The sequence below is a fragment of the Cetorhinus maximus genome, chromosome 7, assembly GCF_964194155.1.
Source record: "Cetorhinus maximus chromosome 7, sCetMax3.hap1.1, whole genome shotgun sequence".
Classification (NCBI taxonomy): Eukaryota; Metazoa; Chordata; class Chondrichthyes; order Lamniformes; family Cetorhinidae; genus Cetorhinus; species Cetorhinus maximus.
In genome coordinates this window covers 52,263,181-52,284,262 of record NC_135885.1, presented here as the reverse complement: position 1 = coordinate 52,284,262, position 21,082 = coordinate 52,263,181, and the positions used below count along the sequence as shown (strand labels likewise).

The 21,082-nt window shown below is 39.6% G+C and overlaps 1 protein-coding gene across 1 annotated transcript in view; it reads left to right on the top strand.

Moving 5' to 3' along the window:
• Positions 1-21,082, top strand: part of ddx10 (DEAD (Asp-Glu-Ala-Asp) box polypeptide 10) — a 288,529-nt gene that overhangs the window by 149,515 nt on the left and 117,932 nt on the right. The window contains exons 14-15 of the mRNA XM_078545489.1: positions 2,107-2,238; positions 5,185-5,343. Coding sequence (XP_078401615.1) covers positions 2,107-2,238; positions 5,185-5,343 — 291 coding nt within the window. The remainder of the gene's footprint in view (positions 1-2,106; positions 2,239-5,184; positions 5,344-21,082) is intronic.

Genomic DNA, 21,082 nt, shown 5'->3' with positions numbered 1-21,082 from the left:
ATCTGGCCGCTTGTCTCATTGTTGTTTGTGGGACCTACACATCAGCTACTACATTTGACTATATTATAAAAGTGGCCATCGTTTGGGGTGTCCTGAGGTTGTGAAAGATGCCATATAAATGAAAATACTTTCATTTTAGTAGATTACCATGTTTTTTTTAAGTTGCTTTGATGAGACTTAAGCCAGTAGAGCACAAAACAATTTTATGATATATACCTAAGAATTTGTGCTAGATTCCCTGTACTCCAGGTCTTATGAAAATATTTAAAATTGCTTTATCCTCTTTTAGAAAATGGCTGCTCCTTGAAATTCATAACTGTTGTCTTCACATGGTAGTTAGTACTACTTCACCACTGTGAGATATGTGACAAATGGGGCCAAATTCATTGATCAGTGTTATGGTTTGTTTATGGTTGCAATTAGAAATGCTTTTTCTTTCTTTAATCCATCTTTTCTGTGAAAATTTCTAACTTATGGCCATTAGGAGCTATCTAGAATCTCATTTATAACAGTTATTTTGATGAGCCAGTTTCCATAAAAGGCTTCACAACTGGCTGCACGAGGTTGCAGATGGATATAGATAGGTTGAGTGAGTGGGCAAAGATCTGTCAAATGGAGTTTAATGTGGGAAAATGTGACGTCGTTCACTTTGGTAGGAAGAACAAAAAAGCAGAGGACTAATTAAATGGAGAATGGCTGCATAATTCTGAGGTGCAGAGGGATCTAGGTGTTCTAGTACGAGTCACAAAAAGTTAGCATGCAGGTACAGCAAGTAATTAAGAAGACTAATGGAGTGCTATCCTTTATTACGAGAGGGATTGAACATAAAAGTAAGGATGTTATGCTTCAGTTATACAGGGCATTGGTGAGACTGCACCTCGAATACTGTGTGCAGTTTTGGCCTCCCTATTTAAGGAAGGATGTAAATACATTGGAGGCAGTTCAAAGGAGGTTTACTAGATTGATACCTGGAATGAGTGGATCGTCTTATGAGGAAAGGTTGGACAGAGTGGACTTGCTTCCACTGGAGTTTAGAAGAGCGAGGGGTGATTTGATTGAAGTATACAAGATCCTGAACAGCCTTGACAAAGTGGACGTTGAAAGGATGTTTCTTCTTGTGGTTGAGTCCAGAACTAGTGGGCACTGTTTTAAAATTAGGGGTTGCCCTTTTAGGACAGATGAGGAGAAATTTTTTCTGAGGGTTGTGTGACTTCTAATTCTCTGCCTCAGGTGGTGGTGGAGGCGGGGTCATTGAATATTTTTAAGGTAGAGGTAGATAGATACTTGTTAGACGAGAGAATCAAATGTTATCAGGGTTAGATGGGAATGTGGAAATCGAAACACAAGATCATCAGCCATGATCTTATTGAATGGCAGAGCACCTTGAGGGGCTGAATGGTCTACTCCTGTTCCTATTTCTTCTGTTCTTATGTTTTAACTGAGTCCATCTTTGCACTTTGCAATTCAGATAACTGGATTAGATTTAGAGTGGGAACTCTGTTTTACTCCTCTTACACAGGGGAGGCCACTTGTAGACCTCTGTTGGCATTTTTGCTCAGAACAACTATTTCCCCACAATTCAAGGTTGAACTTTCTGGACTGCTTAATTCAATGTCCACAGTGAGATGCTTTAAGTCATATGTGTTATTTACATACATACATTAATTTGAAAACAGCAAAAAAAAAGTTATTGTAATTCTCCAGTTTTGATCTCTTGCATTTCTAAGAATTACAAATGTGAAAAATGGCAAAGAAGAAGCCTGTTCTTTTATGATGGGAATTACTCCCTGATAAATCTTTACGGTTTGGTGAATTTTTGCTATTGTTTTGTAACATTTCTTTCGCAGTATGCTGCAGGTTTAGTTCTGTGCAGTTTTTATGTAGGCCAAGTCAAGTTGTAATGAATTTTACGGAAGCATTTACAACTGTACCCGAACAATACGAATGCAACATTCTTTATGAATACTGTTGATCTGTAAGCAAACATTAATCTTGCTACTTAAGATAAAAGTGTACATATAAGTTGATTGCCCTGGGTTCCAGTAATCCAGTCAGATTTTGTTTGTATAGAGTCAAAACATTTATGTTCATATTTTTATTTCTTAGAAACCTGTTAAAGAAGAGAAAGAAAAAATAAAGAAAACAGCAACAAAAAAGACAAAAGTCAAAGAAGCAAAGAAAGCCTTGAAGAAAAATTTTAAAGTGAATACAAAAGTCACTTTCAATGAAGAAGGAGAGGTGAGCTTTTTCAGATAGACACACAAACAAGTAGATTATTTTTCTGACTCATTTCGTTACATCAATTAAACTTCAGTCATCTGTCATTTTATGTAGTATATATTTTCAGAACTTAAGAGACAAGTTTAAAAAAAATTGAAGTGCTTGATTGATAAGATACGATACAGAAAGCAATCACAAATATTTGTTTTGAATCCCGTAATTCACACCAGTGTGAATCCTGTAAGAAAGTTTATCTCAAGTTCTAATTAGATGATGGCAGTCATTTCACAGAAGCTATGGAATATTCTAACATTTTCCTTTTCACTCTCCCTGCAATTGCCATGGGTTCAGGCTACATTCTTTACAGAACACTCTTTACATTTCTAAAGTAAGGCAACTTGATTGAAACACACAAGATCCGGAGGGGTCTTGACAGAGTGGATGTGGAAAGGATGCTTCCTCTTGTGGGAGAATCTAGAACTAGGTGTCACTGTTTAAAAATAAAGGGTTGCTTATTTAAGACAGAGATGGGGACATTTTTTTCTCTGAGGGTCGTGAGTCTTTGGAACTCTCAAAAGGCGGTGGAAGCAGAGTCTTTGAATATTTTTAAGGCAGAATTAGAGAGATTCTTGATAAGCAAGGGGGTGAAAGGTTATCAGGGGTAGGTGGGGATGTAGAGTTGAGGTTATAATCAGACCAGTTATGATCTTATTGAATGACAGAGCAGGCTTAAGAGGCTGAGTGGCCTACTCCTATTTTGTATGTTCGTAATATTAATTATTTTCATAAATTTATCTAGAAATCAAGAAAATAATATCAAAGCTTAACTGTAAAAAAGCTTTTTGAAAGCTTGCTTATTAAATCTGTATTTAGAGCATTTGCATTATGGAGTATTTGTGCCAAATTTAAATTTTTGCCACTGAAATGAAACTAATTGTTCCAAATTGTTTGACATAAATAATTAGCTTTAAATGCATTGTAATGTTGCAATGAATCAGATGAATTGAATGAATAAATATTTGAATATGGTTATTAAACAGGCACATACTTCAAATAATAATTATTATATTTTTGGTTAGATTGTACAGTATCTGTTAATTTATTAATACTGTGATTGAGCTGCACGTTACATAAAATTTGAATTCAGAATTGGTACTTTTCCTCTCTCATTTTATCTCATTGCGGTCATTCAGACTCCACAATGTCATTTCCAGGCCTAAAGGCCATCAGCTCTGACCAGTTTTCCACTAGTGCAGTAAATGTTGCTCTATATTGATAAATAGGGCATGCTTTTTCTGCCAAGTGATGTACTTCACTTCCTGTTTCCAGTAATGTTCCCTGTCCAATTATGTCACATGGATGACTGATAAATTAATGTGATTGTCCTAAGCAAACCCAACAAACCTGCTCTCAATTAAGAAACCAAATTGAACTCCTAAGATAGGATGCCACCAAGAGGCAAAAGGAGAGAGGACAAATTCCTGGGAAGCCCTCTACGCATGGAAAAATAGTTTGGAGGATGAGCCATAAAATAAAATAGATGCTATCAGTATAACTTTCATGGCAGACCATGTGGTGGTAAGTTGTTTAGAAGTGCTTGGTGCCAAACCCTGTCAAAAGTTTTAGAGATGTCTGAGGTAATGAAAGGTCATTCACTGAGGTACTTGAAAGCAGAGTTCCAGGACGTATAACAAAGGCATCATCAGTGGAATGGCCATGCCAAAGATCATGCTAGCAATCATAGATTGCACAAAGACTTTGAAGGTGATGGAAATTTGATAGTTAATTGCAGCTTTTATAACGTGAGAAAATACTGACGAATGGTTAAACAGGTTTGTAGTTAGAGAATAGGCAAATTTTCATGGAAAAAGGAAGGTCTGCAAGTAAAAAAAAGCGAATGAGGTGTCAAAGGACACATGGAAGTTTAAGAGGAACATACCTTAAGGATTGAGCAAACCAGCGCCAGAGTTCTTACCGGACTTCAGATACTAGTGGATGCAACAGCTTGGATGTAAGAGTTAGAAGAGAGAAGTGATCCAAAATGTTGCCTTGCTCTTTAGGAGAGCTAGTAGGATCAGGATGGATAGACATCGGATTGGAGAATTTAAGCAATTTGTGAAATTTGTTTCTGAAAGGGAGGAGGGGATCAGAAGTACAGCTGCTGAACAGTTAATATTTTTCATTATAGTTCTATTTAGCAGCTCTAATAGTGAAACTAAAGAATTTACAAGCAGACAGGTTGAGTTGTGGATGCTTCAGACTGATCAAAATATCAGATTCAGCAGGTACAACTTTTTACCTGAGACGAAAACAACAGGATGATTCTCCAAATGAAAGAATGGCTCCTTTCCTAATTACTTTACAAAATACACCCCATCTTCCAAAGTGGTTGTCTTGCAGGAATTGATTACTTGGTTATATCATCTTTTTACTTTTAAGGAATTATTTTGGAGAGCTATTGTGGGTTCAGAGATTTGAACCTTAGCCTGTTTCCTAACATTAATGTCAAATGATAAATAAATAATCCTGTACCTGTTTTTGATGTGAATTCCTTAAAATATACAACATTGTTTTTTGGTTTTCTGTTTTGAGAGTCTATGAAGTCATGCTCAATTTCTCTTCCCACCCACCCCCTCCACCCCCTAATTTGAAAACAATCTTCATTTCTGCTCACCCTGTTGATCTAATTGTGGGCAAAAGCTGATTTGAAGCTTAGATTAGAATTTGAACCCCGAACCTGGTTTAAAAGCTGAATTTAAGATATGTCTTAAGCAAGTCGATATGTATTCTTATAGTAGAAGTTGCACAAAGAATGTACTTTTTGTGTGTGTTTAGGACAATAACTTCTACCAACAAATTATTTTGAGATGTCACTCATTAGAATACAGTTGGAGCAATTGTCAAGTAATGGCCAATGCCAGTCTGCTGTTTCTACATTAATGTTTTATTATTTAAATCCTGAAGATGATTCAGCAATGGCCACCGGTGCAAAAAAGCAAACTGGACAATGACCCGGATGATGACACAGGAGGAATAAATATGGAGAAAGCAAAAGAGAGGCTACGTGAGGAGGACAAATATGACAAGGAAGCTTATAGAAAAAAGATAAAAGAAAAACACAGGGTAAGTGCCATCCTGTAATTTGAAGAATGGAACCCAAGTGGAAATATTTGAAATTTGTTAATTTTAAGAAAGAATAGCTTTGAAGATTTCTTAAACAAAAACAAAAATAGCTGGAAAAACTCAGCAGGTCTGACAGCATCTGCAGAGAGGAACACAGTTGACGTTTTGAGTCCATATGACTCTTCATCAGAACTAAGGAAATAGTATAAGCTGGTAGAGGTGGGTGGGACAGGTAGAGCTGGATAGAGGGCCAGTGATAGGTGGAGGCAAAGAAGATAAAAGTAAAATACTGCGGATGCTGGAAATCTAGAACAAAAACAAAAATACCTGGAAAAACTCAGCAGGTCTGACAGCATCTGCGGAGAGGGATACAGTTAACGTTTCGAGTCCGAATGACTCTTCATCAGAACTAAGGAAAAATAGAAAAGAGGTGAAATATAAGCTGGTTTAAGGGGGGGGTGGGACAAGTAGAGCTGAATAGAGGGCCAGTGATAGGTGGAGATTGCCAAAAGATGTCATAGACAAAAGGACAAAGAGGTGTTGACGGTGGTGATATTAGCTAAGAAATGTGCTAATGGGGACATTAAGGGTGGAAAGCAGGGCAAGCAAGGGACAGATAGCCCTAGTGGGGGTGGGGTGGGGGGGTTCGAAATAGGCTAAAAGGTAGAGATAAAACAATGGATGGAAGCCTATTTCGACCCCCCACCCCCACTAGGGCTATCTGTCCCTTGCTTGCCCTGCTTTCCACCCTTAATGTCTCCATTAGCACATTTCTTAGCTAATATCACCACCGTCAACACCTCTTTGTCCTTTTGTCTATGACATCTTTTGGCAATCTCCACCTATCACTGGCCTTCTTTCCAGCTCTACCTGTCTCTCCCCCCCCATCCCCACTTAAACCAGCTTATATTTCACCTCTTTTCTATTTTCCTTAGTTCAGATGAAGAGTCATTCGGACTCGAAATGTTAACTGTATCCCTCTCCACAGAAGCTGTCAGACCTGCTGAATTTTTGGAGGCAAAGAAGAGATTGCCAAAGATGTCATAGATAAAAGGACAAAGGGGTGTTGACGGTGGTGATATTAAGTGGCAGATGGCCCTGGTGGGGGTGGGGTGGGGGGGAAGGGATCGAAATGGGCTAAAAGGTGGAGATAAAACAATAGATGGAAATAAATTTAAAAATAGGTGGGAAAAGAAAAATATATTTTTTAAAAATTATAAATTATTGGAAAAAGGGGGATCGGAAATATTTCTTTCCTGTTTAAGGTAGCATGGATGGTGGAGAGAGCTGGACTTTATATCGCCTCTCAAGAAGGTTGAGAAATAAATTCTGGTTTCCTGATGAATTAAATATCTATAATAAAAGCCTTTTTAATTGACCCTCATCTTTTCAGCAAAGGGCATTTTACTTTACCTAAGGGCAGCACTTTTTGTGATATTTTCCTGCTGCACTACTTTTGTCACATCTATCTGGTATGCCTGGAAATCTATTTTTTACACTCACCTTTCAGTCCTTACAGCTTCCTATTTTCATGTGCAAAGCTGACGATGCTGTTCTCCACAGTGCAATCTGCCAGAGATCTGAGAGAAATTGGCATCTCGTTCAATGCTCCCCGCTACCTTTCCCACTCCCGCAAGCCAGTCTCATTGTTCTCCTCCCTCTTCCCAACATGTGGTAGAGTTTTCTCTTTTCTCTAGATCTGTGTCTAGCCCTTTATACGTTCTGTAAAGAAAGGATTAGGATTGGTTTTATCATCTCTGTGCAGATGAAAGGTTAAAGAATGACGGCTATGAATGATAATGATTACTTGCAGCTTTAGTATAATGTTGCAATGTTTAACTTATTTAAAAAATACTATTCCTTCAAAATTTTGTTTATTTTTCTTGGATTAATTTCTTGTTTGCTGAAAAGATTAGGGCCAATTAAAATTCTCCTTGACACTGTTTGGTACAAGTCAGCAAGTATTGCTTCACAACTTCCCTGGCAAAAACAAAATTGGATCTTCAATTACCAAGCAGCCATAGTAAGTTTCAGTCAATGCTGAAACTACAATTTTAACCGATTGTATTTCTTAAGCCTTAAAAGCAACTTCTCTGTTGAAAGGAAGAGCTGAAAGTGACATCAAGAAATCCAGAAAATACTCAGCAGGTTTGGCAGCATCTGTAGAGAGAGAAACAGAGTTAATGTTTATTGTCTGTGACCTTTGATCGGATGAAAGGTCTTGAACTCAAATGTCAACTCACTCTCTCTCCACAGATCTGCTGAGTATTTCCAGCATTTTCTGTTTCTATTTCCAGCATCCTCAATATTTTGCTTTTGGATCAAGAAATCCAGAATATGCATGAACTCTTTTGCAACTGGATTACATTTAATTTTCTTCAGACACCTTTTGAGAGTTTTGGTGCCTCACTGTACATCCGAGACCCAAGTCACACTGAGGAAACAGATGGCTGCTGAGTGGCAATTTCCCTCCGTCCACAGGTCAGGGAGAATCCAGCTTTTGGACTTCTGAATTCTAATTGATGACACTCAATGAGAATAATGGTTTCTGGGAATGCCCCTGGGCAATGATTTCCCTGCTGAACTCTTCTTTTTTATTTAGTCATTACAGAATGAGGGGGTTTCACTTATTAAAAGCGATATTAGAAGTTGAGGCCTTGTAACTGTAGATGAGAATGCTGCAAACTATAGCTGAGGTGACCTGGGTTGTAATAAGGTGGATGATGGCATCAGTAATTTAAGATAATTTAAAAAAAATAGAATTTATGTTGAGGCTCATAAAATTCCTTTACATAAAGGGTGGTTAGACCAAATCATTGTTGAAGTGGAGTTTATAAATTCATTAAAAAGAGGAGCAGTGGTTCGTACAATTAACAACTTAAAACAGTGAACACTGTTGAAAGGACATGGATTCTGGAATCATTTTAAACATTTTAATCAAAGACAAAACTACAAAGGGTTGAATGGCTTTTAGCCCTGTGAACAGAATAGAGGGTGCAGGGGACACCAGAGGACAACAGCAGACACATTTTCTTTAAAAGAGAGCATTTCAAACAAAAGGAATTGCTGTAACTTCTTAAACATTGACACACATTTCCACACAAACTGAAATTCCAGGAACCTTTACATTTTCTTTCACTCAGTAATTCTTCCACTTAAACCTAATTTTTCTTGGAAGAGAAGCTGTAATGGCTCTGAGAAGCTTGCAGCATATACCATCAGCTTCAGTGCTTCAAGGTTTCAACCTTGTTTCATACCTGTCGCCTTTTGATGACTCTACTTGGACCAATCAAAATGACACTAAATCATTCTGAATTGCATGTTTCAACTTAAAAGGGCTGACTTATTCACGGACTGTGTAGGAACTTCTGGACTGTGCAGCTTAGAGGGAACACTGCTGGTAGGTCACAATGTCCTATATTTCCCAAGGTTCCTTTCCTTAGCTGGCTAAATAGCCAACCACTCCAATTATACCAATAGCTGTTAATCAGTTCCTGGCTGGCTCATCATTATAATCAGTTTATAGTCGATTTGAGCAGAAGTTGACCTGTTGCACCCTCAGCTTGAACCTCTAAACTGAGAAGGAACCAAGTTCCCTATAGTTATAGCCCAAAACAAAATTGTAGCAACATTGACCCAATCATGTATCGTTCCATGGAGTTGGAACAAACATTTCCAGGTACAGAATGGTTTTTGGACTCCTCTTATCTCTGTCTTCAGTCTCATTGCAAGTCTCTATTGTCTATGGGTTACTGGCCCATCATGGAGACCTTGAAACCTTACTGACTGCAATCAAGTCCCACAATATTGTTGACTTTACTAATTTAATTAGAGGAATGTATTTAATTGTGGCCTATCAAAGCTAAGAAATTAAATGGAGTCTACCAATGCCAAATGTTATTAATTAATTAAAGCAGTTGTAAATTGGACACAGAAATATACAGAACACTCGTAAATTAGGAAGTTTGTTTTCAATTGTAGTGGTTTAAAGTGAATCCACTGTTCAAATCTGAAATTTTAATTCTTTCAGACCAGTTTCCCCAAATAACTTCTGAACTCACATTTTGATGCAGTTGTTTGGGAAGATAAATACTGACATAGTGATGAGTTGGAGACCGGATTTTGCTAGGTGGCTCAATGGAAGAAAATCACACTGGCAGACATGAGCTGAATGGCTGCTTTTGTGCTACGCCTTCTATGATTCTGTAAAAAATCTTTCATCACCAGACACACTCCAAACCAGCTGCATTCATTCTAATAGAAAAGAACATCACTTCTAAAACCAAAAACTACATTGGATGCTGCAAAAGCATTTGGCCAAGTTGTGAAGGACTTCAAACTTTCTGCGTGCAAAATAGAGGTGTTATCCTGACCCTGATTAGAACCTTGCTGCGGACTTGCTCGTATGTGCCAATGATTACAGCTGTTTGTGTTCTCAATCCAAAGAGGAACTAGATGGCTTGGCTCTTTTTTTTTGCTTTTGTTAATTTACTGATAGTGACCTTAAAGATGCAATTGGACAACAACAGACTGCAGGCTGGGATGAACCAAAAGCGTTGCTGTAAAATGGGAATATTGGGTATTTAACATATTTGATGATTTATGACTATCCATCACATCAATACTTTTCAAGTTCCAGATCATTAAGGAGTTTAGCAAGCTGCAATCTCAATTTATATAGAATGAAGAGAGGGGGTAGTGGCGTAGTGGTATTGTCACTGAACTGGTAATCCAGAGATCCAGGGTAATGTTCTGGGGACCTGAATTCAATAAAAAAAAAATCTGGAATTAAAAGTTTAATGATGACCATGAAACCGTTGCCGATTGTCATAAAAACCCATCTGGTTCACTAATGACCTTTAAGGAAGGAAATCTGACGTCCTCATCTGGTCTGACCTACATGTGACTCCAGATCCACAGCAATGTGGTTGACTCTTAAATGTCCTCTGAAATGACGCAGCAAGCCACTCTATTGTATCAAACCGCTAAAAAGTCAGTAAAAAGGAATGAAACCAGATGGACCACCTGGTATCAATCTAAGCACCAGAAACAACAACGGCAAACCCAGCCCTATCAACCCTGCAAAGTCCTCCTTATTAATGTCCAGGGGCTTGTGCCAAAATTGGGAGAGCTATCCCATAGATTAGTCAAGCAACAGCTTGACAAAGTCATACTCAGATAATGTCCTAGACATCACTACTACCCCTGGGTATGTCCTGTCCCACCAGCAGGACAGACCCAGCAGAGATGGCGGCACAGTGGTATAGAGTTGGGAGGGAGTTGCCTGGGGAAGTCCTCAACATCAACTGTGGACCCCATGAAGTCTCATGGCATCAGGTCAAACATGGGCAAGGAACCATCCTGTTGATTACCACATACTGCTCTCCCTCAGCTGATTTTTAAAAAAAATTCATTCATGAGATGTGGGCATCACTGGCTAGGCCAGCATTTATTGCCCATCCCTAATTGCCCTTGTTCAGAGGGCAGCCAACAACATTGCTGTGCGTCTGGAGTCATATGTAGGCCAGACCAGGTAAGGACAGCAGATTTCCTCCCCAAAAGGACATTAATGAATCAGATGGGTTTTTACAACAATCAACAATGGCTTCATGGTCATCATTAGACTTTTAATTCCAGATTTTTAAAATTGAATTCAAATCCACCATCTGCCAGTCGTGGGATTCAAACCCCGGTCCCCAGAGCATTACCCTGGGTCTTTGGATTATTAGCCCAGCGACAAGACCACTACGCCATCGCCTCCCTCTGAATCAGTACTCCTCCATGTTGAACACCACTTGGAGGAAGCACTGAGGGTGGCAAGGGTGCAGAATGTACTCTGGGTGGGGGACTTCAATGTCCATCACCAAGAGTGGCTCAATAGCACTACCACTGAGCTTGCTGAGTCCTAAAGGACATAGCTACTAGACTGGGTCTGTGGCAGGTGGTAAGGAAACCAACAAGAGGGAAGATCATACTTGACCTCATCCTCACCGACCTGCCTGCTGCAGATGCATTTGTCCATGACAATATTGGTAGGATGACCATCGCACAGTCCTTGTGGAGATGAAGTCCCGTCTTCACGTTGAGGATACCCTGCGTCGTGTTGTGTGGCACTACCACCGTGCTAAATGGGATAGATTTTTGAACAGATATAGTAACTCAAGACTGGGTATCCATGAGGCGCTGTGGGCCATCAGCAGCAGCAGAATTGTACTTGACCACAATGTGCAACTTCATGGCCCCGCATGTCCCCCCTCCACCATTCCCACCAAGCCAAGAGATCAACCCTGGTTCAATGAAGAGTGCAGGAGGGCATGGCAGGAGCAGAACCAGGCATCCTTAAAAATGAGGTATCAACCTGGTGAAGCTGCAACACAGGACTAATTGTGTGCCAGACAGCATAAGCAGCAAGCGATCGACAGAGCTAAGCGATTCCATGACCAGTGGATCAGATCTAAGCTCTGCATCCTGCCATATCCAGTTATGAATGGTGGTAGACAGTTAAACAACAGGCTGGAGGAGGAGGCTCCACAAATATCCCCATCCTCAATGAAGGAGGAGCCCAGCACATTAGTGCAAAAAATAAGGCTGAGGCACTCGCAACAATCTTCAGCCAGAAGTGCCGAGTGGATGATCCATCTCGGCCTCCTTCAGAGCCCCCCAGTAACACAGATGCCAGTCTATGGCCAATTCGATTCACTCCATGTGATATCAAGAAATGGCTGAACACTGGATATTGCAAAGGCTACACACCCTGACAATATTCCTGCAGTAGTGCTGAAGATTTGTGCTCCAGAACTTGCCACGTCACTAGCCAAGCTGTTCCAGTTCAGCTACCACACTGGCATCTACCTGGCGATGTGGAAAATTGCCCAGGTATGTCCTGTACACAAAAAGCAGGACAAATCCAACCCGGCCAATTACCACTCCATCAGTCTACTCTCGATCATCAGGAAAGTGATGGAAGGGGGTCATCAACAGTGCTGTCAAGTGGCACTTGCTTCGCAATAACCTGCTCACTGATGCTCGGTTTAGGTTCCGCCAGGGTCACTCAGCTCCTGACCTCATTAAAGCCTTGGTTCAAACATGGACAAAAGAACTGAACTCCCAAGGTGAGGTGAGAGTGACTGCCCTTGACATCAAGGCAGCATTTGACCAAGTGTGGCATCAAGGAGCCCTAGCAAAACTGGAGTCAATGGAAATCAGGGGGAATACTCTGCACTGGTTGGAATCATACCTGGCACAAAGGAAGGTGGCCGTGATTGTTGGAGGTCAATCATCTCAGTTCCAGGACATCACTATAAGAGTTCCTGAGGGTAGTGTCCTAGGCCCAACCATCTTCAGCTGCTTCATCAGTGACCTTCCTTCCATCACTAGGTCAGAAGCGGGGATGTTTGCTGATGATTGCACAATGTTTAGCACCATTCATGACTCCTCAGATGCTGAAGCAGTCCATGTCCAAATGCAGCAAGACTTGGACAATATCCAGGCTTTGGCTGACATGTGGCAAGTAACATTTGCACCACTCAAGTGCCAAGCAATGACCACCTCCAACAAGAGAGAATCTAACCATCTCCCCATGACATTCAATGGCATTACCATTGCTGAATCCGCCACTATCAGCATCCCGGGGGTTACCGTCGACCAGAAAGTGAACTGGGCTAGCCATATAAACACTGGCTACAAAAGCAGGTCATAGACTAGGAATCCTGCGACGAGTAACTCACCACCTTACTCCCCAAAGCCTATCCACCACCTACAAGGCACAGGTCAGGAGTATGACAGAATACTCTCCACTTGCCTGCACTTGGAGTGCAGCTCCAACAACACTCAGGCAGCTTGACACCATCAAGGACAAAGCAGCCCACTTGATTGGCACCACATCGACAAACATTCACTCCCTCCACCACCGACACACAGTGGTAGCAGTCTACCATTTGGAAGATGCAGTGCAGAAACTCATCAAGTCTCATAGAGTCATAGAGGCCTACAGCACAGAAAAAGGCCCTTTGACTTGCCGGTCAAACAAGTACCTAACTATTCTAATCCCATTTTCCAGCGCTAGGCCCATAGCCTTGTATGCCATGGCATCTCAAGTGCACATCCAAATACTTGTAAATATTATGAGGGTTTCTGCCTCTACCACCCTTTCAGGCAGTGAGCATCTTCCAAACCCACAACCACTGCCACCTACAAGGAAACGGACAGCAGACACATTGGAACACCACCGCCTGGAAGTTCCCCTCCAAGCCACTCACCACCCTGACTTGGAAATATATCGCCGTTCCTTCACTGTCGCTGGGTCAAAATCCTGTAACTCCCTTCCTAGCAGCACTGTGGGTGTACCTACACCACATGGCTGTCGTTCAAGAAGGCAGCTCACCATCACCTTAAGGGCAATAAATGCTGGCCTAGCCAGCAAAGCCCACATCATGTAAATGAATAAAAAAAAGAACATACAGGAGGTGCCAATAATTTGAAAGGGTTAACAAAACTCCTATGTCAATGATTTGATTCCTCAATCCATTTCTGATTGACATGTGCAGCCAGTACGCAAGTTGATCTTTTTCTCAAAGGCACCACACATAAAAAGTACTTCTTCATCTGCAATATTATAATCAGCCTGTTAATCTAAGTCTTTAATTCTAATTTAGATTTACAGTCCAGGTAAAATGAAGATTGATATTGAAAGTTTTCAAGCAGTTGCAATTTTGAGTTATTTTCAAATGAACTGTGAAACCAAGGCTGCCTTAGCATTCCTTTTAGATCATGACCACTAAAGACTTAAAACTTGCATCGTCAAAGGTGAAAGGCATTAACTCGATTTTTATCCTAAAATAATAAGGGCTCAGATACTGCATCAGGTACTTCTTACGTTGTATTTTTGCAAGGCTTTCAGATGCATTATAGCATGCTTTTAGGCAAAGGGTGATGAATGATTTCATGAATCTGTTTTGAAATTCTGTTTTTTGTGAGCAATATTTGAAAGAAATTTAAACTTTCATCATTTATAGTAATTATTGTATTTATAACTTTGTTAGAAGGGCAACTAAAGATTTTAAACTAAACAAAATGTAGCTGTCCTAACTGTGCATCCTATGTGTTGGATAGTACTTAAGATGAGAGAATCAGATTCTCAGTGTTTTGTTACATTTAAGCACAACGAAGGTGAGTGGATACATGGGGTTTGAGGGTATTCGATGTTTGTGGTGCAGAAGAATTTCAGACAATGAAAGATCTGTTGATGTAGTTAATGACCGTGAATATTACAGTATGGAGTTAAATCAATAGAAATAGCACCATATTATCAGGGAGTGGAAGCAAACAACAAAATGTAGCAAGATGTTTACAGGAGTGTCATTGGTAGAATGTGATGAAAACCACAAAAAACTACTGAATTAACAAAATAACTTACCTTGGGACCAGGAACTTTAAAGTATATTCTGCAATTGTTGCTAAAATCTAGATTTCTAGGCAAGCAACTTCATCTGAAGCAGTTTTTATTCTAACACACTAGTAAGTAAAAAATCTCAGATATAGATGTATTTTAATTTTGTTTGACAAACATGTTCTGGTTCATTGCGAATGAGGCAAATGTTTTACTAAAGCTTCTTACAAACTTGAGCGCAGTCATCAAAGACAGGATGCAACTTATTTGCAAGTTGTGCAAATCAACAAGTTTGAGTTTGATATGAAAATAGAAGATGACAGTGGCAGATTTAACATATTTCAGCACCTACAATCCAAATATGAATAGATTAGCAAAGATTTATTTCAATGTGGCAATTACTAAGTGTATCAATGGATCAACAAATATAATGGATCCCTAGAGATTTTGCCCTTTGGGAAAACATTTTGGCAAATTGCTAAATTTTTCTTTTTTTATGGAAATCAGTATTATGTACAGAAGGTACTACATCCCTGATCATCAGCACAAATTGAATGTTATGTTCTAAGTGGAGTGGGAAGTCATTGAAGATAGGAGCAAATTTTCTGGCCATCAAACACTTGAAACTTATTTATCGATTCATAGGCCTTCACTAGGTTTTTTAAAATGCTTTGGCTTGGTTATAAACAAAGTTCTTCGATGGTCAAGAAATATGAAATTCTGGCACTTTCATAATAAAGGTATCAGAATTGTCCCTTTCCATCCATATTGCCATAGCCTTAAATTAAAGCTGTTTCTTTTCATTTCATTCACACAATAATTATGAATGAGAGAAACCATTCGGTCATCCCAATTTACCCATCCAGGAGCATCCTGAAGCCCCGCTACTGCAGTATCTGTGGGTTTATGCCCCTGCTACTCTGAGAGTGCTGGTCACTCTTTGTGAAGAAGGATTTCCTAATATCAGACCTGAATTTGTCTCTTACTTCTGTGTCTGTCACCCAACTATACCTAGGATAGCCCCCATTTCTGCTTCCCTCCACTTTGCCCTCTAGAAGAGATCTCTGTAGCTTTTCAGCTCTGATCAAAAACTGGCTGAAAAACTAACATTTTCATTTCTCGATGTCACTTTTTGGAGTTTGTTTTGCTCTTGCAATTTCAAACACCTCTTCATTTGTCTTATGGCTGTGTGGAATTTTAAAATATGTCTTAGCATCCACATTTCAAAGGCCTCTATTTTCTTCCACAGATCTTTATTTATTGTCCTGAGGCATACAGGAAAGTGGATAGAATGTGGAATCTTATGAGTTTTTTCCCTTGTTTTAAGCTTGAATTTTTAATACATCCTTTGTTTTCATGAAATTACTTCTGGCTATCTCTTGCCTCTTGACTTCGGCATTGCATCGGCCATCTTCTGTTATCATTTGTCCTAAGTAGACAAACTTATCTACATGTTCCAGTGTGACACCATCCAGAATCACAGAATCACACAGTGCTGAAGAGGCCCTTCGGCCCATCGAGTCTGCACCGACACGTGAGAAATGCCTGACCTACCTACCTAATCCCATTTACCAGCACTTGGCCCATAGCCTTGAATGTTATGACATGCCAAGTACTCATCCAGGTACTTTTTAAAGGATTTGAAACAACTCGCCTCCACCACCCTCCCAGGCAGCGCATTCCAGACCGTCACCACCCTCTGGGTAAAAAAGATTGTCCTCACATCCCCCCCTAAACCTCCTGCCCCCTCACCTTGAACTTGTGTCCGACTTCAGTCCTCACTCTTGTTTCTTCTAATGTATTCCTTCTAACTACCATTGTTTTTATTTTTGGTGTTCATATCCAATCCATATTCTAAGCTTTTAGATTCTACTTGACCCATGATATTTTGTAAGGCCTTTCTGATTCAGCATGTAGTCTCTTACTAATCTGTGGAAATAATTTTTATCTAAATTATTTGCATCTAATTCTGAAATTTCTGCTGTCTTTTTCCTGTCAATTCATTGTTCCTTCTATAAACATCAGAATTTGATCACCAGATACTGAGGAATAGCTTATTCAAAGAGGAGAAAAGAACGAACAAAAATGTCCCAGGCAATTTTAAGATCCTTTTCCACTCTCATTGTAAACGGAACTTTCATTATACTTTCTTATTTTTGGTAACACTTTTTTTTGTCATGACATTAGGAAGTCCACTCCTCTTCACTAAAATAAATTCCTCTACACATGGCTTTGTGTTTAAAAACAGCCTTATACTTTGCAAACTTATATGGAAATTTAGGGTTTCCATTTTTCTTCCCATATCTCTGTTTTTGCTAAGTCTTTGACTTTTGATTTTAGAAAGCTTATTGTTTTCAACCTGTGATTTGTCACTCCAGCTGTCAATCTGTTGATCAGTTGCATGTCTGGTCACTTCATTTTCTACATTACTGTAGAAGATTTCAACATTTATATATTTTGACCTGAACCTTTTTTTCAGAGTCCATTACCCAAGTGCAGTTTTGAGAAAACTCAGACTGTTGCAAACGAAACTGTAGAGGTTGTTCAACAGGAATAGATATTTTGTTGTGAAACTGAGACTGAATGTACGACAAAATTGATGCCTCAGGCGCCTTCATCAACACAATGAAGAACACCCATGATTTGTGAATTCCCTTGAGAAACAGAAAATTAACCAATCTAAATGCATGCTGGGAGAAAAGTAGAGACAAATTTAAGGAAGATGCATCTTGTAGAATATATGTTGAATAACTCCGGGGGATGAAATACAATTGGAATGCCTCACATCCCATTTTAAAATGAGCTATCTGCTATGTTGAGATGTTAGAGACAAGAAACTGTAAAGAAGAAAAGCCAAGTTTGATTATTTGCTTTGTTACAATTATCTCTTGCTCTACAGTTTAACTAGTTAAGTGGCTGCAAAAAAGTTTTTTTTTGTGGGGTTTATGCACAACTGGAAATGTGCAATGTCTGAGAGAGCTCTGATATAACCGGAGGAGATTTGATTCATTCGGCATGAGTACATAGGAGCAGGAGTAGGCCACTGAGTCACTTAAACTTGTCGTGCCATTGAATGAGATATTGTCTGATCTGTACTTCAACTGCTCTTAGAATCGTCAAACGTTTATGGCATAGAACGAGGCCACTTGCACCGGCTGAAAAATGAGCCATCCGGCCTAATCCCACTCTCCAGCATGTGGTCTGTAGCCCATCAGGTTACAGCACTTGATGGGCTCTTATCTGAAACCCGAGAATATATGATAGATCCCCAAACAATCGGAAGGAAATAGAAGAACAAATATATAGGCAATTTGCTGAGAAGTGCTGAAACCATAAGGAAATAATGGTAGGAGATTTCAACTAGCCCAATGTTAGTTGAGACAAAATCAGTGTGAAAGGTATGAAAGGTATAGAATTCTTAAAAGTGCATTAAGGAAAATGTTGTAGTTTGCCAGTTTGTAGTGAACCCCAAGATTCTGGATTTATCTTTAGGAAATGAAGCTGGACAGGTGGAAGGGGTATCAATAGGAGAGCTTTATGGATGTAGTGTTCATAATTCAATTGGATTTAGTGTGGTTTAGGAAAAGGGAAAAAAGTAGACCAAGAATATAAGTTTTAAATCGGGGAAAGGCCGATTTTACTAAGCTGAGATCTGATTTGTAAAAAATGAACAGGAAACTGCTTCTTGAAGATAAATCAGTGTCAGACCAGTTGGAGGTATTCAAGGAGATGATAGAAAGGTTTTGGAACAAATATGCTCCCAGCAGGGTAAAAAGAATGGGACTCCCAAATCTAGAGCTGCTTGGATGTCAAAGACCAAACGAAGTATGATAAGACAAAAAGGGAAGCTTATGTCAGATGTCAAGAGCTCAATATTGCAGAAATTCTAGAGGAGTTTATAAAGTACAAGGATGAAATTGAAAGGGAATATGGAAAGTAAAGGGGGGGGGCATGAAAAAATATTGGCAAGTGAAATCAAGGAAAGCCCAAAGGTGCTTTATAAATATATAGACCAAGAGGGTAGCTAAAGCAAGATAAGGCTGTTAAGAGATGAAAAAGGAAACGTGTGGAGACAGAAGACGTGGCCTGGTTCTTAATGAATACTTTTGTGTCTATTTTCACAAAGGAAGGGGATGATGCAGACATTGTGGTTGAGCAGGAGGAGTGGGAAGTATTGGATTGTTTAAATTTAGTGAGAGGAAATATCAAAGGTGGTAGCATCTTTGAAACTGGATAAATGACTGGGCATGCATAATATCTATCCCAGGTTGCTAAGAATAACAAGGAAAGAAATAACAGATGCTCTGTACATCATTTTCTAAACCCCTCTGGTTACAGGCATGGTGCTGGAGGACTGGAAGACTGTTAACGTTCAGTTGTTTAAAAAGGGTGGAAGGGATAGACCGAGTAATTACAGGCCATTAACCTAACCTCCGTGGTCGCAAATAATTGGAAAAAAATCTGAGGGGGCTGTATAAATCATCATTTAGAAAGGCACAGGCTAATCAAGGACAGTCAGAATGAATTTGTTGAGGAAAGGTTGTGTCTGACTAACTTGTGTGTATTTTTTGTGGAACAGCAAGGAGTTAGTTTATATGATATAGCCAATATAGATTTTAGCAAGGCTTTTGACGAAGCCCCATGTGTCAAATTGGATCCAAAATTGGCAGTAAACAAAGGGAAATGTTTGAAATGTGTTTTTGTGAATGAAAGGCTGTTTCCAGTGGGTTCTGCTGGGCTCAGTACAAAGTTCCAAGTTGTTCATGATATATACTAATGATTTAGACTTAACCGTAGGGGGCATGATTACAAGGATTGTGTGGTTGATGGTGAGAAGAAAGCTGTAGACTGCAGAAAGGTATCAATTGATTGGCCAGGTGGGCAGAAAAGTAGCAAATGGAATCCAAACCCAGGGAACCGAGAGGTAATACATTTGGGGAGAGCAAACGAGGCAAAGGAGTATGCAGGGAGTGCTGGGATTCTGAGAAGTGTGGTAGAACCAAGGGACCTGAAGTTCATGTGCACAAACCATTGAAGGTAGCAGGGTAGGTAGATAAGGTGGTTAAGAAGACAAATGGGATACTTTCCTTTATTAGCTGAGGCATAGAATAAAAGTGCAAGGAGATCATGCTGGAATTTTATAAGATACTTGTCAGGCCACAACTAGAATACTTATGGTCCTGGTCAGTGCCTTACAGGAAGGATGTGATCACACTTGAGAGAGTACAGAGATTTACGATGAAGTTCCTAGGCATGAATAACTTGAGCTATGAAGAAAGATTGGATAGGGTGAGGTTGGAACAGTGAAGGCTGAGAGGAGACTTAATTCAGGTGTAAAATTATGAGGAGCCTAGATAGAATGCATAGGAGGACCTTTTCCTGTTAGCAGACAGTCAATAACCAGGTGTCCATATTTAAAGTGATTGGCAGAAGGATTAGAGAGGATGTGAGGAAAATTGTTTTTATCTAGAGAACGGTGGAAGTATGGAATTCACTGCCTGGTAGAGGCAGAAATCTTCCTTGTGTTTAAAAATACTTGGATATGCAGTTGATGTGCTGTAAACCTACGGGTTGCAGAACAAAAGCTGGTGGAAAGGTTTGGGAATGGAATTCCAGAGCTTAGGGGGCCTACAGCTGCCTAGAGCCTAAGCTTTGGAATTCCATCTCCAAGCTTCTCCATCTCCCCCATCTCCTTTAAGAAGCTCCTTAAAACTTACCTCTTTGATAAAACCTTTGGGCACATGTCCTATTATCTCCTAATGTGGCTTGGTGTTAAATTTTGGTCAGCGACACTCCGGGGACATTTTATTATATTAAAGGTGCTATGTAAATGCAAGTTGCTATTGATATTAAAGCCTATGCAATTTTGTTGCAAGACCATCATACTTTTTAAGGGAGTGAGCAGAATGGAAGTTCACAAAATATTCCTATCAGTGAGAGCTTAATTTTGTAATAAAATCATAAGCTTGAGATATAAGATAAAAATAACCTGCAATTATATGAAACTGAAGGTAAGGGACATCACATTTCTCCTACTTGTGTAGAAAATACACCACCGTGCTTTAGTAATAAATCATTTTATAGCTAAAAATTGTTCATACTTGACTTGTTTCTCAGTGAAACCTGTTTCTCAATGGAATTGAGAGTAATAATAATATAACGATGTAGCAAGCTTCATGGTTTAATCCTGGACCAAACTGTGAATCTCAAGCAGCTGCAGAAAGGTATCACTTAGATTGCATGGTTTCAGATTTCAAATGGGTACATTGAAGGCTTATCCCTGGAATAAAGTGAGTATACAGTAGATTTTAAATTAAACTTTCCAGCAGAGACATTTGATTTAAAAAAAAA